The sequence below is a fragment of the Paroedura picta genome, chromosome 1 (genome assembly GCF_049243985.1).
Source record: "Paroedura picta isolate Pp20150507F chromosome 1, Ppicta_v3.0, whole genome shotgun sequence".
Lineage (NCBI taxonomy): Eukaryota > Metazoa > Chordata > Lepidosauria > Squamata > Gekkonidae > Paroedura > Paroedura picta.
The window spans coordinates 48,651,220-48,664,848 of record NC_135369.1 but is presented as its reverse complement, the minus strand read 5'-3'; the positions used below and the strand labels follow the sequence as shown (position 1 = coordinate 48,664,848).

Here is a 13,629-nt window from a genome sequence, read left to right as displayed (position 1 = left end):
CCTTCCTCACGGAATGTTGTGGGGAGATTGTAAGCCAATAGGTGATTGTAAGCCAACTCTTCTTCAAAGAGAAAAAATAAAAATGTAACACACCACCAAAATAATGAACACTGGCCCTTATCTTGCACTTGCAAGGATGTGAAGTAATATCTAATAAGATTCACCAATACTTTTACAATTTGAGACGACAGTGACTTTATTGCTAGATCCTACCAGATATACAATCAATTCCTAAGAGTAATCTAATTTCACTGTGATCCGTGCAACGGTCACCTAGAGATTAGACTTCTGCCACTCACTGTACTCTGGCCTGCCCTTGTTCCTGACCTGGTACAGATTGCAGCAACCAGGGGTCTCAGCGGACTATCTAGGAGAGCCCACATCCATCCCATTTTCGAGCAGCTGCAGTGTATCTAAGGGACTGTCTGCCTACGCCCTTCAAAGAGCTCTTTGCTTGGCAAACACCAACAGGTTGGTGGTCCCCCACCCAAAGGCAGCCCACCCGGCCTCAACGAGGGTCTTCTCGGTCCTGGCCCCAGAAGACCTAGAGGCCCTGACTATCTCAGTTCTGCACGGCCTGCAAGACGGAGCTCTTCCACCAGGAGTTTGGTTGAGGCCAGGATGCCGTTACCATCTAGGCTCCTCCTCTATACAAGAACCCCGTTACAAAAATCATACAGCTATCCTGGAGCCTTTGATATACGTTTCATTAGTGTAAGCAACCGATGGTATCATTCTTTACTGCAAACTGATGTTTTTATTACGATTGCTTTATGGAACTGTGCTGATTTTACGGTTTTGAGCCGCCGCGAGCCGGCTGCGGCAGAACAGAAATACAATTAATTAAATACGTTTCCTCCATTTCAATGACGCTTCCTCTTACAAAGGTTGCGGCCTGGATTACTTGCCGGCCTCGGGATAGTGAAAAAGAAGAACGTGACCTTCGTTATTAAGAGACGAGCAAGGCCTCCGCCGGCCAGGGCCACTCACCTGCTGCTGCGGGAGGCTGCGGCCTGGAGCGGGGCCGAGGAGGGCGCGAGGGCAGCAGCGCCGGGTCCCCGCGCGAAGGGCCACAGGCAAGGGCCGCGCCGCCACACTGTCCGCAGGAGCCCAGCCATGGTCCCACACACGCGCGCCGCACACCGAGCAAGGAGGAGCACGTGACACGGCTCAGGCACCACCAGCGCCGGGCGGAAGGGGAGGCGAGTTCCCAGAAGCCCCGGCCGGCCGGAGCTCCGCGCCCTGGCAGGAAGTCGCGCGACGTCAGCAAGGAGGGCGGCGAGAGGGGCTGGGGAACGCCCCCACACCGCGTGAACCCGGAGGGCTCACACTTCGTTCTCCTGAAAGATCGCGACAGCCTCCCTTCTCCTCTCCCCCCCCCCCCATTACACAGTGATATGGCCGCGACCGGCCGGATTTCCTTCGGGGGGAGGGGGGTAGAAGCCGCCGCGAACCAGTAGGGAATAGCCCCAAGTTTTATTGCGTTGCTGTTTCTCTGACTGGAGCGCCGCCACTAAGGCGGAACGGAAATGCCTGCGCGGGCAGGAAGCCCCTGGGAGAGGCAAGGCAGGAGAAGTGGCGTCTTTCAGCGCTGAAAGGCCGCTCGGGGATACTTTCGCTTCGGCCGGTCGCTCTCTCTCTGCGTGAGAGTCGACTGGAAATTGCGTCAGGCAAGCTCTCCGTCCTGAGCATGCGCTCTGCCAGTACTTGCTGTCCCTGCTTGTACGCAGCACAGCTGAGGGTTCGTGCTGTAGGGCGGAAAGTCCTGCCGATGGCTCTCGCGGGTTTTGCCATTTCCTGGCTGGGCAGCCTCCTCTTGTGCTCAGGCATAGGATCACACAGCCACCCTTGCCCGTCTCTCTCACGTCATTAAGGTGCCCGGCCGTGCGAACATACAGTGAAACATACAGTTACGGACTTATAGTTGCATAATGGTAGGCGCAAGAGCGACAAAAGTTGGCAACTCTAAATAAAAGCAAGCATTTTCCTGCCCTTAATCTGTGACACTTTGGACTCTTCCGGGAAGGTGGAAAAAAAACAGTAAAGGGGAGTTGCCAGTCTCCAGGTGGGGCCTGGAAATCTACTGGAAGTGCAACTCCTCTCCACACTACAAAGATTGGCAAAAGTGGCTACTTTGGAGGGCAGACTCTATGACGTTATATTCCCCTAAGCCTTCAGGAGTCTCCCAACCTGGAGTTGGCAGTCATAGAATTAAACGAATGTTGATGCAGCTAATTCTTCCTGATTTGCAGCATCGCCTGTTTGGTGTGGTGTCTTAGAACATCCGCTTCTAATCTGGCAACCTTCCTGTTCCTCCACATGCAGCCTGCTGGGTGACCTTGGGCTAATCTCAGTCCTGATACAGCAGTTCTCAAAAAGCAGTCCTGTCAGAGTTTTCTCAGCCCCACCTACCTTACAGGGGGAGAGGGATGTAAAGTGTTTGTAAGTTGTTTTGAGACTCCTATGGATACTGAAAAGAGGAGTATAAAAACCAACACTTATGTTCTGAAGTGTTTTGGTGTTCACCTATGTAATTGCAGTAGGAAATATGCTAATGAAGAAGGTATCAAAGATGGTGTTCCAGTCACAAAATAATGACAAAATTTGAGTCCAATGGCACCTTTAATTTCAACAAAGATTTAATGAAGGCATGAGCTTTCGTGTGCATGCACACTTCCTCAGACAATGGAACAGGGATCGTAAGAGTACAGATGTAAGGAGAGAGTCAATTAGTAGCAAATTAGTAAACAGCATCATAAGTCTAAATATGCACTATGATAATTCTTTGCTAGAAAAGCAGTCCTTTGTGTTCAGTTGTCATTCACAGAAACCTTGGGGCAATAAAACTGTAGAATGAATGGCAGATACTTTTCCAATTGTGAAAAGAAGTAATTAAAAGTAACTTGTTATCCCCATCCATCTCCATCCAAGCATGGAGGCAAACACACAAGTGACAAGCCCTGCTTTGTTTGATATTCTTTCCTGAAAACAGACAGATTCTAAATAGCATTACATATTTTCTTACATCACGTAACACTCTCATTGTCTCAAATAAAATAAAAAGAGGGGATTGTAAGTAATGTGGATATGAATGGTTGAATGAGATTAACATACGTAGTGAGATAAACCAATCCCTTGTTTTGAGTGTTGCAATAACATGCATTTCTGCAATCTCCCTTTCTAGTCTGTTCTTGAAGTTTCTTTGAAGTGTTCCCCTACAACTTTTTGTCCTGTGATTTTTTATATCAGACTTATATCCATTTATCCATTGGTGGTGGGTTTGACCTGATTGTCCTATATAGAGAACAGAAGGGCATTGTTGACATTTAATCCATATACAATGTTAGAAGATGAGCATGTGAATAAGCCTTTGATGGTGTAGGTCAGTGGTTCTCAACCTTGGGGTCTGGGACCCCATTTGGGGTCGTCTGGCTCCTTCCCCGGGGTGGCCAGGTTGCCAGCCGCACCATGATGGCAAGCGGCAGTGTGGCATGTGGTGGCAGTGGTGGGCGGAGGAGCCGTGGCAGTGGCTGCCTCCACGCCACCTCAGTTGTTGTGCATATGCCTGCGCACACGCTTTTCCAGCACCCCACTGGCTCCTGCAGCTGTCCAGCCTGCCCGGAGGGTTGCGCCTGCGCCTGCCGAGGAATAGGCCAAAACACTTTGCTCAGCCCTTTCAGAGCTGGCCAGAAAGCGACCCCCACCCCCTGCGGGTCCAAAGTCGCCCCATCCTGCCCAACTCTGTCCGGCAAGCCCCGCATGCTCTGCAGCAGGGCTGACACCGATCCTCCCCCCTCCGCAGTTAAAAGAAGGGAGAAAAGAGAGAAGCAGTGAGCCAAGGGAGCATGATGCATGCCGAAGCCCAGCCTGGAGCGGGGCAGTGAGCAATGTGGATGTGGTGGCAGCAGCAGCCCCCTCACTAAGGCAGGGCCCTCAGCCCCCCCAGTCACCTCCTGTGGGGGGGGGTCATCCATGGCCCCAGCTGGGGGGGCCGGCGGAAGCGCTTCTGCAGCGCTAGCTGGCAGCTCATCTGGCTGGGTCCCCACTCTGCAGGTGCTGTAAAAGGAGCTCTTCCACCAGGTCTTTGGGCAGGGCCAAGGTGAGGAAGATCTGGGCCCCTCCCTGAGTTAGCTGGAACAACAGGCTGCTTGGGTATCCCCGGAAATCTGGGAGCAAGTGAAAGGGAGGACAGACAGCTGCCAGTGGGTGAAGATGGAGTTTTAATGGGATTATAATTTTATGGGATTTTATTTTGATGTATGCCGATTGTTATCTGCCACAAGCCACTGTGTGGACCCGTGGGCTACTAACTGAATAATTAATCACAATAATTAATTAATCAGTCATCAAATTATGTCATTTAATTTGTCTCCCTAAAATCCACACAGAAACAGATGGTGGCATCAGGTTTTGTAACTAACATGATGGCGCTCTAAGAAGCTCAATGTGCTGCCCTATCTGGCCACACCCAGTGGCACCTGGACGGGAGGTACGTTGACTGCAGAGCCAAACCTGAGTCACCAAATAAGAGCAAGGTCCAAGGGTGGGTGGGTCCATATTGGTTGTTGGGTTAAGTAGGTCCACGCTGGATGGAGGCTGAGCACCAAACCAAACTGTCCCAGCATCCAGTGGACATCAATAATGTCAGGATGTCCCCCCAAGCACCATCTCCCAGAGCCCTCTCCCAGGTGAGTTGGAAACATGGGGGCTTGGCCAAGGAAAGGAGAACAGCCCTGCAGCATTCATGGGGCCCTTCCTGACTCCATGGCAGGCTGCAGGGCAGGTGGGCAATACTCTAAACAGACCCACAGGCAGCTTATCTGAGATTGAGAACAAAGAGCTGTCTCAGCGGGTGGGGCCAGGTTCAGAGTATGCAAAGGCAGGAGAAACCCCAGAGGGGAAAAGAGATAAATGCCAGAAGGGAAGACACCAGGAGTGGGAGTAAAAAGCCCAGGGACTAGTTTACTGTGAACTTACTTTGTGGTAATGCTTCCTTGTAGGCTTCTTCCTATAAGGGTAAGAGCCAGGAACGACAGGACTGGATTCAAGCCTGGAAAAGAAGCTGTTATGAGGGGTGGGGTTAAAATAACTTCAGATGATTGAGGAAGGAGGAGGGGTTAGGATGGGAAAGGGTATAAAAAGGAAGCAGGTGAGAGATAGAGATGGTGGGTAAAGGTCGAAGAAGGAAGAGTCAGGGAGACCAAGGAGCAGCAAAGTAACAAAACAACAGAGACCTGAGAGAAGAGTCTTCTAGGCGTCTGCCAGTCCAGAACTGCCAGTGTTGTGGAGGTCAGAAGAGTCAGCATCTGGGAAAGGAGAGATTCCCAGAAGATATCCAGTGACTCTGATAGCTCAAACTCAGGATCTTCAGAAGGGTCAACTGGGAGTATGATAGAAAACCCTGACTTAGCTATTTCTGCACCACCTGTTGTATCTAAAAGGTAAAGGTAAAGGTATCCCCTGTGCAAGCACCGAGTCATGTCTGACACTTGGGGTGACGCCCTCTAGCGTTTTCATGGCAGACTCAATACGGGGTGGTTTGCCAGTGCCTTCCCCAGTCATTACCGTTTACCCCCCAGCAAGCTGGGTACTCATTTTACCGACCTCGGAAGGATGGAAGGCTGAGTCAACCTTGAGCCGGCTGCTGGGATTGAACTCCCAACCTTATGGGCAGAAAGCTTCAGACAGCATATCGCTGCCTTACCACTCTGCACCACAAGAGGCTCTTCTGTTGTATCTATGCAAGCTCTATTAAAGCTTCAGCGTGACGCCAAACCTTTGTGGGAGTCTTCTGGTTGCAGCGAGGTTGGTAGGCTGGGACTGGCTACTCCTGGGTACCCTGAAAAACCTCACAAATAACTTGTTCGCGGGACAATGCATGTTCCAAGTTCAGGGTTCTAGACTTTGATGGCTCCCCAGTCCTTCTGGCAACTTCCCAGGCACTTTCACTAAGTGAGCCTCCTCCTCTTCCTGCCTATTCCACAATTTGAGGCTGTTTATATTTAAGGATTGCTGCCAAGATGGCCCACACTGTACCTCATATGTTAGGGGTCCCAACATTCAGATGATGGGGGTAAGGGCCCCTCCAAGAATTGCTGTGGTCGATGCCCAAAATTTCGTGGTGCACCAACACCTTATCACTGAGGGTGTAGGCATGCCCTCTGGTCCCCTTGTTGTATTGACACTTTGGGGCTTGCTGAGCATTCTCTAAGTTCTCCTAGGCACAGACTTGCTCGGATGTCTTGTAATCTGTCTTGGAGTTGCTTCACATATTCATGGGGGGGGCACACCTGTGGTTGGGGGGGATCCTGGAACCAATGGTTTCCCACAACCCCCAAGATTCTTTGTGGCATCAGCCTGTACATGAGCTCTACACATATCTGGTGGAGGCCTGGTGAGTCTCCATTATGGCAAATGGCAATGGATCCATGTACAGATTCCAGTTCACTAGCATACTTTTGATGGTTTGGCATAACCATTCCTGGGGGTGGTAGATTGCCATGAATATTTGCCATATGCCAAGACCTGCCTTATTTATTTATTTAGATTTCTATGCTGCCCATTTCTTTGCAGCTCTAGGCGGTTTACATTCTATAACTTACATGGAATGTTATACAGACTGTAACATCAAAGCAACTTTCAGTAAAGCACCAAAAGTTTACAATACCACATTTATAATATAATTAACAATTAATACTAACATTGGGAGGATTAATTATTTCAGTCACAGGAGGGCGTCTGGGGGACCAGCAGGTGTTCAAGGGAATGCCTGGTGGAAGAGCTCTCTCTTGCACGCCCTGCAGAACTGTGGAAGTTCAGGCAGGACTCTGATCTCCTCAGGGAGCTTGTTCCACCAGGTGGAGGCCAGGCCTGAAAAGGCTCTGACCCTTGTTGAGGCCCAACATGCTTCTCTGGGGCCAGGGATCCGCAGCCAGTTGGACGTGGCGGAGCGTAAGACTCTTTTGAGGGTATAGGCAGGGAGGCAGTCTTTCAAATACACTGGGCCCAAACCGCGTATGGCCTTAAAGGTGATTACCAGAACCTTAAGCTTAATCTGGAATTCAATTGGGAGCCAGCCTAGTTGTTGGTATACTGACTGGATGTGGGATCTCCATGATGTTTTAGTGAGAATCCTGGCCGCAGCATTCTGCACCAGTTGTAGTTTCCGGATTAAGGACGAGGATAGAAGTCCAGAGCGAGTTGCAGAAGTCCAGCCTAGAGGTGACTGTCGCATGGATCACTGTGGCTAGGTGCTCTGGGCTTGGTGGAGGTGGTAGAATGCCAGCCGTTACTACCTTTGTGACCTGGGCTTCCATTGTCAGGGAAGCATCCAGGATCACACCCAGGCTCCTGGCAGAGTGCATTGCTGAGAGCTGCACAGGTTGGGCATACTTGCTTCCCCCCATGATCCATTCCTACCCAACCATAGGACCTCTGTCTTTGTAGGGTTGAGCTTCAAACGACACTGCTTCCAGACATCTGGCTAAGGGTTCTGGGGGAGAGTCAGGGCGGTCATCCATCGGGAGGAAGAGCTGGGTGTCATCTGCATATTGGTGGCAGCCCAGCCCAAACCTCCACACCAGTTGAGCCAGAGGGCGCATAAAGATGTTAAATAAGATAGGAGAGAGGACTTCTCGTGGGACTCCACATGTTAGCTGGTGTTCTTTAGATACTCTCTCTCTCCTATCACTACCCTCTGTCCGCAGCCCCGGAGGAAGGAATTCAGCCATTTGCGGGCTGTTCCCTGTATTCCGGTGTCTGCTAGGCCCCATTTTGAAGGATGACACCCAATCTGTCATGCTCTCCCTTGGCAATCCTCTGCACAATGTAATACTCGAGAGCATGTGCCACTCCTGCATTCTTCATGCTCCTCGTGGGTACTGAGTGGTGTAATCTATCAGGACTAGTAAATATCTAGCCCCTCGGGGAAGTCCAGGGCTATATGCTCCAATGGTGTCTCAATGACCGGCAGATGGGACAATGGGGCTCGGGTGGGTGGGTGGTCCTGTCTGAGGTCCTCTGATAAATGTCACAAAAGCTGCAATACTGACATCCACAGAGGGCCAGAAAAATCATCTCAAAACCCTCAGAAGTGTACTATAGGACCTTTGATACCTTGCCTAAGTGTGATCATGGACAACCCTCCATTACTTCCCTCTGCTAAGCAGTGGGAACCAACAGCTGTTGCCTCCTATCCTGGGATATTTATGGCTATGGTACTCATTCCTCACCCCCACAGACAGTTGGATGTTCCCCAGTGCTGTGTTGGTACCTTGTGCCTTTACAACATCTGGCCCTGGGGGCTCATGTCTCCACCACTGGGCCAGTCACTTTTCCTGGAAGATTCTTTCTGAGGAGTCCTCAAGTTCTTGGGCAGGACAAACTACTCCCCATTCACTGCCTGGAGGAGCCAGGCATAACAATGCAGAGAACTCTGAGGAGTCTCACCCCAGGAACATCTTGTAGGATAGGATCTTTACCTGGGCCAACTCCATCTTCCAAGCTCAGTTCTGATACTTGATGGTCAAGCTGACAAGGCATTTCTGCAGTGCCCATGGAAGTAGGCCAGATCTCTTGGCTATATTACATATGCTGTACAATAAATACATAGCCTCATTTATTTTAAGAACCATTTAGAAACTGTACTAGCATATTTTACTGGTTTTGTTATGCACCCTATTTTGTTATGCATCCTATTTTCTTCTTATATGATTTCTTTTAATGCTATGGATAGTCAAGCATCAATTAATTGAAATAATCAATTACTAGTATAAAACGGTTACAAAATAAAGATAAAGGGCATCCTAAGGAAGGAGACTGGAAGATGGATGGATAAATGATGTTCAGAGAATGAGAGCTTGTTTTGACATCAGCTGCCTTCACTGGATGTCTTTTGCAATAATTCTAAATGCGTACAAAGTAATTCACATTAATTTATTTGGGTTTTCCCCCCTAGGCAGAGGGTACTTAAAACCCTTTTGAAACAAGCTCATATAAACTCTTAAGCATTCCAGAAATATGATTTGATGAAATATAATTATATGTTCTGTGAGTGGCAAGAAATACAATGAGCACAGCAGTTAACAAACCTGCTTCTGAAAGAACATGAAAGAGAAACAGCTGGCAGCACTAGCAGGATTGATAGGGTATGTTAGAGAACAATTTGTTCAGCTGGGGGTATAGCTCAGTGGTAGAGCATTTGACTGCAGATCAAGAGGTCCCTGGTTCAAGTCCAGGTGCTCCCTTATTTATTTATTTTTTTAAAGAACAGAGCAAAATGCTTTCCCTATTTTTGTATCTTGTTTCTCCCTTCCCTTTATTTTACTAGGTTACAAGCAGGCTTTTAGAGTTATTAATATGTTCAGTGCCTAATCATAGCAGTAGTTGTGACAGAACTACTATAAATAATTCATAGGTGCCCCTGGGCCAATACAGTTATAGTTCTGTGGAAGACTGTGGCATTTGGAAAATGGTAGCCAAGCTAAGAGGATTGAGCAGAGCAGTTAGTTGGATCAGATGATAGATTTTTAAATAGGTATTCTAGTCTGATAGGAAAAGGTTTTAGCAATAGAGTAAGTTAACAGTGTGCAGTCAGCTTTGGGCTAGCTCATGACTTCATTGCACTGTCTCTGTTCAGCAGCTGCTCTGTTGGACCCACCTGGAGTCAAACCATGTTACTTACCTGCAATTACAATTACTATGGTAGCTGTAGCCAATAAGCATAAAATACTGGATTCAAATTGAAGACCCAAAACTGCAAAATATAATTAAGAAGCCTTATTTTTAAAAACGTGCAGGGATAAAACGATTAAAATATCTAACCTAAAGTACTTTATAAGCATCAGTTCTCTGTTAGGGTTCTCCCACTATTACAGTTGATCTCCAGGTGACCAAGAGTTCTCAGCATTCCGCAGGGCCTGCAAAACGGAGCTCTTCCACCAGGTCTATGGTTGAGGCCGGCATGGTGAGGAAGATCTGATGGGCCCCTCAGCATTAAGAGCATAAGCACCCACCGTGTGATCTGTGCTCCCTCCTCCCACTCCTATATTAGATTTCAAGGGGCTAGTGGGTTATTGACTGCCATGGTTTTATTGTTTTAGGAGTCTGTTTTTTAGGAGTCTGTATTGAATGTTCAGATGTGTTTTAGTGGGGTTTTAATGGGGTTTTTAATGGACTGTTGTAACCTGCTACTCTCATAACTGGCTTGTGGCCACTGCAAAAAACAGACATGTCACAATAACAATTGATGGGGAAGAAATCAATTGTGTTCAGGAATTCATAGCTGATCAAGGTGTTTCCCCTGCCAGGTAAGCCGAGCCAGTGTTTCTGAAAAGACAGGAGACTGATGGTAGATAAGCCAGTCTCTTGATACCTTACTAGAAGAGAGTCCTAGGGTCCAATTTAGCAGAAGAGCATTACCATCTCCAACTCACATATTTGTACAATACTGTACCATGTCTTACGTGTTTCATCAACTCAATTCAGTGGGGTGTTTTCATTCATGAAGTATTTTTTCATGTCCATTTGTCACTTGAGGAGGGAAGCCAGCATGGTGAGCCTGATATCATTAATCCAGAAAGGTAAGCAGGGTGGATGGGAGAGTGATGACAAAGAATATTAGAAGAAGACCATGACAAACCATCTTTGCTTCTCCCTTGCCTCAAAAGCTCTTGGCAGAATGTCATGTACCCCCAAATCAGGCAAACTCAGAATTTCAAGCAAAAGATTCTGTAGTTTATTTCAGGAATAGAACACACAGGGACATAGCATCACAAAACCATGAGATGCTTTTAAAAAGTTTTTAAAGTTCAAAGAATATAGAGAGACAATCCCTCCTCCCCCACCAACAATTCAGTTTTCACAATTCACATAGAGCACAATTCACATTGCATTGTCTTCAAAGAAAAAAATGCAGATCACAAAGACCACACCTCTGGGCATGGACAATAATGTAAACTTCCTGGAGCTGCAAGGCAATTTGGCTTTGAGCATGGGAACACACAGTAGGGGTAGGAAACCAGTATTCAGCTAAGAGGCTCCTGGGACTTTAGTCAAGACCTGAAAAACCATCATGGAAGGGAGCCAGGAAAGGCTACCTGACCCAGGCTCTCTGGGAGTTAGCTACAGCTTAACAACACACAAGTACTTATTTGTTGCCTTGTTCTGTTGCAGTACTGGTGAGATGGCAGCCAGTTCAGACAGCTTGTGATAAATGTATTTCCTTCATTCAGGTTGAGGAGAGTGAGCATATACATAACCAATGCATACCACATACTCCTCTACATCAGGCACATCTCTGTTGTTGCAAGGCTTGTTCTTGCTTAAATTAGCAAACTCTACTTTTCTGAAGAGCCTCTTGTGGTGCAGAGTGGGAAGGCAGCAGTCATGCAGTCTGAAAGCTCTGCCCATGAGGCTGGGAGTTTGATCTCAGCAGCTGGCTCAAGGTTGACTCAGCCTTCCATCCTTCCGAGGTTGGTAAAATGAGTACCCAGCTTGCTGGGGGGTAAATGGTAATGACTGGGGAAGGCACTGGCAAACCACCCCATATTGAGTCTGCCATGAAAACGCTAGAGGGCGTCACCCCGAGGGTCAGACATGACCCGGTGCTTGCACAGGGATACCTTTACCTTTACTTTTAAAACCTCTCTGATCTTTCTTGATAATCTTCTTGAAATATCTTAATTGTAACCCTTGTGGGTTTATTTCAATTTCATAGCCCCTGGTTTCTCTCGTGAATTTTTCTGTTATCCTGCTACTTTCTTTTATACTTCTGCAGGTCTGCCAAATATCAGGGAAGAAACCACACAGTCCATATGACTTCTCCAGCATTTTCAAGATGTGGATAAATATATTTTATTTATTTTTGCTGTTCATCCTCATGGCTTTTCACTTTTTGATGGCATGGATGTGCACAATGAAACCATTATTGAAACAACTGCAGGCTCTCATTTCTGAACAGTTTACCTGGCACCGCTCCATCGCTTAAGAACTTGGGATTATTTTTGCTCTGAAGGACAGAGTAAAAGGTCAGCCATGTGTGACAAGAATGGCCCAAACACAGACACCCCCTGTCTAGTTTAATGCCCACACTTTCCCTCCTCCTCTTCTACTTCCTCCAATTAGGTTACATTACACTTGCACATGAGAATTAGGTTGGAGCCTGAGCTGGAAACTGTAGGGAACAGCCACTGGGCAGGGGAGGCAGAATCTTTGTGACATTTCTTCCAGTTAAAGTGAGCAGCAATTGATTAAACATGCTGGATATCTGAAGTCAGCTGTTCCATGAGGAGTGAAAGACCAAGCCCTCAGTTCCCTCTTTTCTCTTCTTCCTGTGCTCCACACTTTAGCTTTATGGCATTTACCAAATAGATTCTAAAACCCTTGCACTAATTAGAACAGGTCTCTAAGGTTGCTGTCCATTTCATCTCTATTTGCTTTGCTTGTTTTTGTTTGTTTATCCTATTTATCTTTGTCCCTGGCCCTATTCAATCATTTGGAGAGGAGAAACAGAAATTAAACATTACATAAGGACCAGTGTGAGAAAACTGCAACTATCTAATAGAGCAGCCATTTTCACATGTCATGCTATTAAATGTCAATTTTTTAAGTGGTCCCTACTGATGGGGATTTTAAAATAGCTCTATCTAGCTTTAATTCCCCTCCCCCCCAAAATGTTATTTGTTGGAATTTAATAGAATGATGTATAAATGAGAGTAACAATATAGTAAGGAAGCAAATTAAGATGACCACAAGCAGAGTCATAATTTAGATCAGGGGTAGTCAAACTGCGGCCCTCCAGATGTCCATGGACCACAATTCGCTGGCAGGGGCTCATGGGAATTGAAGTCCATGGACATCTGGAGGGCCGCAGTTTTGACTACCCCTGATTTAGATGAAATAGGAAGGAGCTGATAGGAAGCAGAGAAAGGGGAGTCAGAATGTTAAATTGATAGAGGTCTGACACTACAATGCTATGCACAGTTTAGACTGGATTAATGTTGCATAGGACTGTACCATACAGTTTAAGCTAACTAATATTCTAAAAGAGAAAAAATCACCAAGAAGAGCAGTTACAAGGTAGATACATTTATGCATTCTGATCCAGATTACTGGTCAACGTGTTGGTTTAAGACAGGGAGACCCAGATTCTAATTGGCCATGAGGTTCCCCTAGTGAATGGGCAATTGATTAACTATCTGCTTATCCTGTCTGACAAGGCTGTTATGAAAATAAAACAGAGAAGAGAATTTCTCTGAACACCACATTGGCCCATTATGCACAGCCGCCGAAACGGCGATTTCGGGTCACATGGAAAATGCGGAGGGGGAAGACGCGACGCATACCGGTTATACACGGGGCGGGGCGCAACGGCGGCAAAACCCAGAGTAACCGATTATGCACGCGCCGATCCGGGCGCCGCTTCTGGTTGTGCCCCGGTCACCCGGAAGCTGCGCTTTCTTCCGCGTTTCACTGACGCGGCTTTTTCGGCGGCATGCACCAAAGCTGCGGCCAGTTGCAGCCGGCTCTGTACATTATCGGTGATTTTAGTCGCCGCCATTCCACCCCGAATGTGCGCTAAAACCCCCGTGCATAATGGGTCATTGGCAGAAGATGATGAAGCTGGGATAA

General features: G+C 47.5%; 1 protein-coding gene and 1 non-coding gene across 2 annotated transcripts in view; one reads left to right on the top strand and one right to left on the bottom strand.

The window, feature by feature from the left end:
* LRPPRC (leucine rich pentatricopeptide repeat containing) overlaps nt 1-1,234 on the bottom strand; it is a 151,426-nt gene extending 150,192 nt beyond the window's left edge. Inside the window, exon 1 of the mRNA XM_077337524.1 lies at nt 991-1,234. Coding sequence (XP_077193639.1) covers nt 991-1,118 — 128 coding nt within the window. The 5' untranslated portion in view covers nt 1,119-1,234. The remainder of the gene's footprint in view (nt 1-990) is intronic.
* Nucleotides 1,235-9,173: 7,939 nt separating this feature from the next.
* On the top strand, nt 9,174-9,245 carry TRNAC-GCA (transfer RNA cysteine (anticodon GCA)). Its single transcript has one exon. It is a non-coding gene; the product is annotated as a tRNA-Cys (tRNA).
* Nucleotides 9,246-13,629: the final 4,384 nt, after the last annotated feature.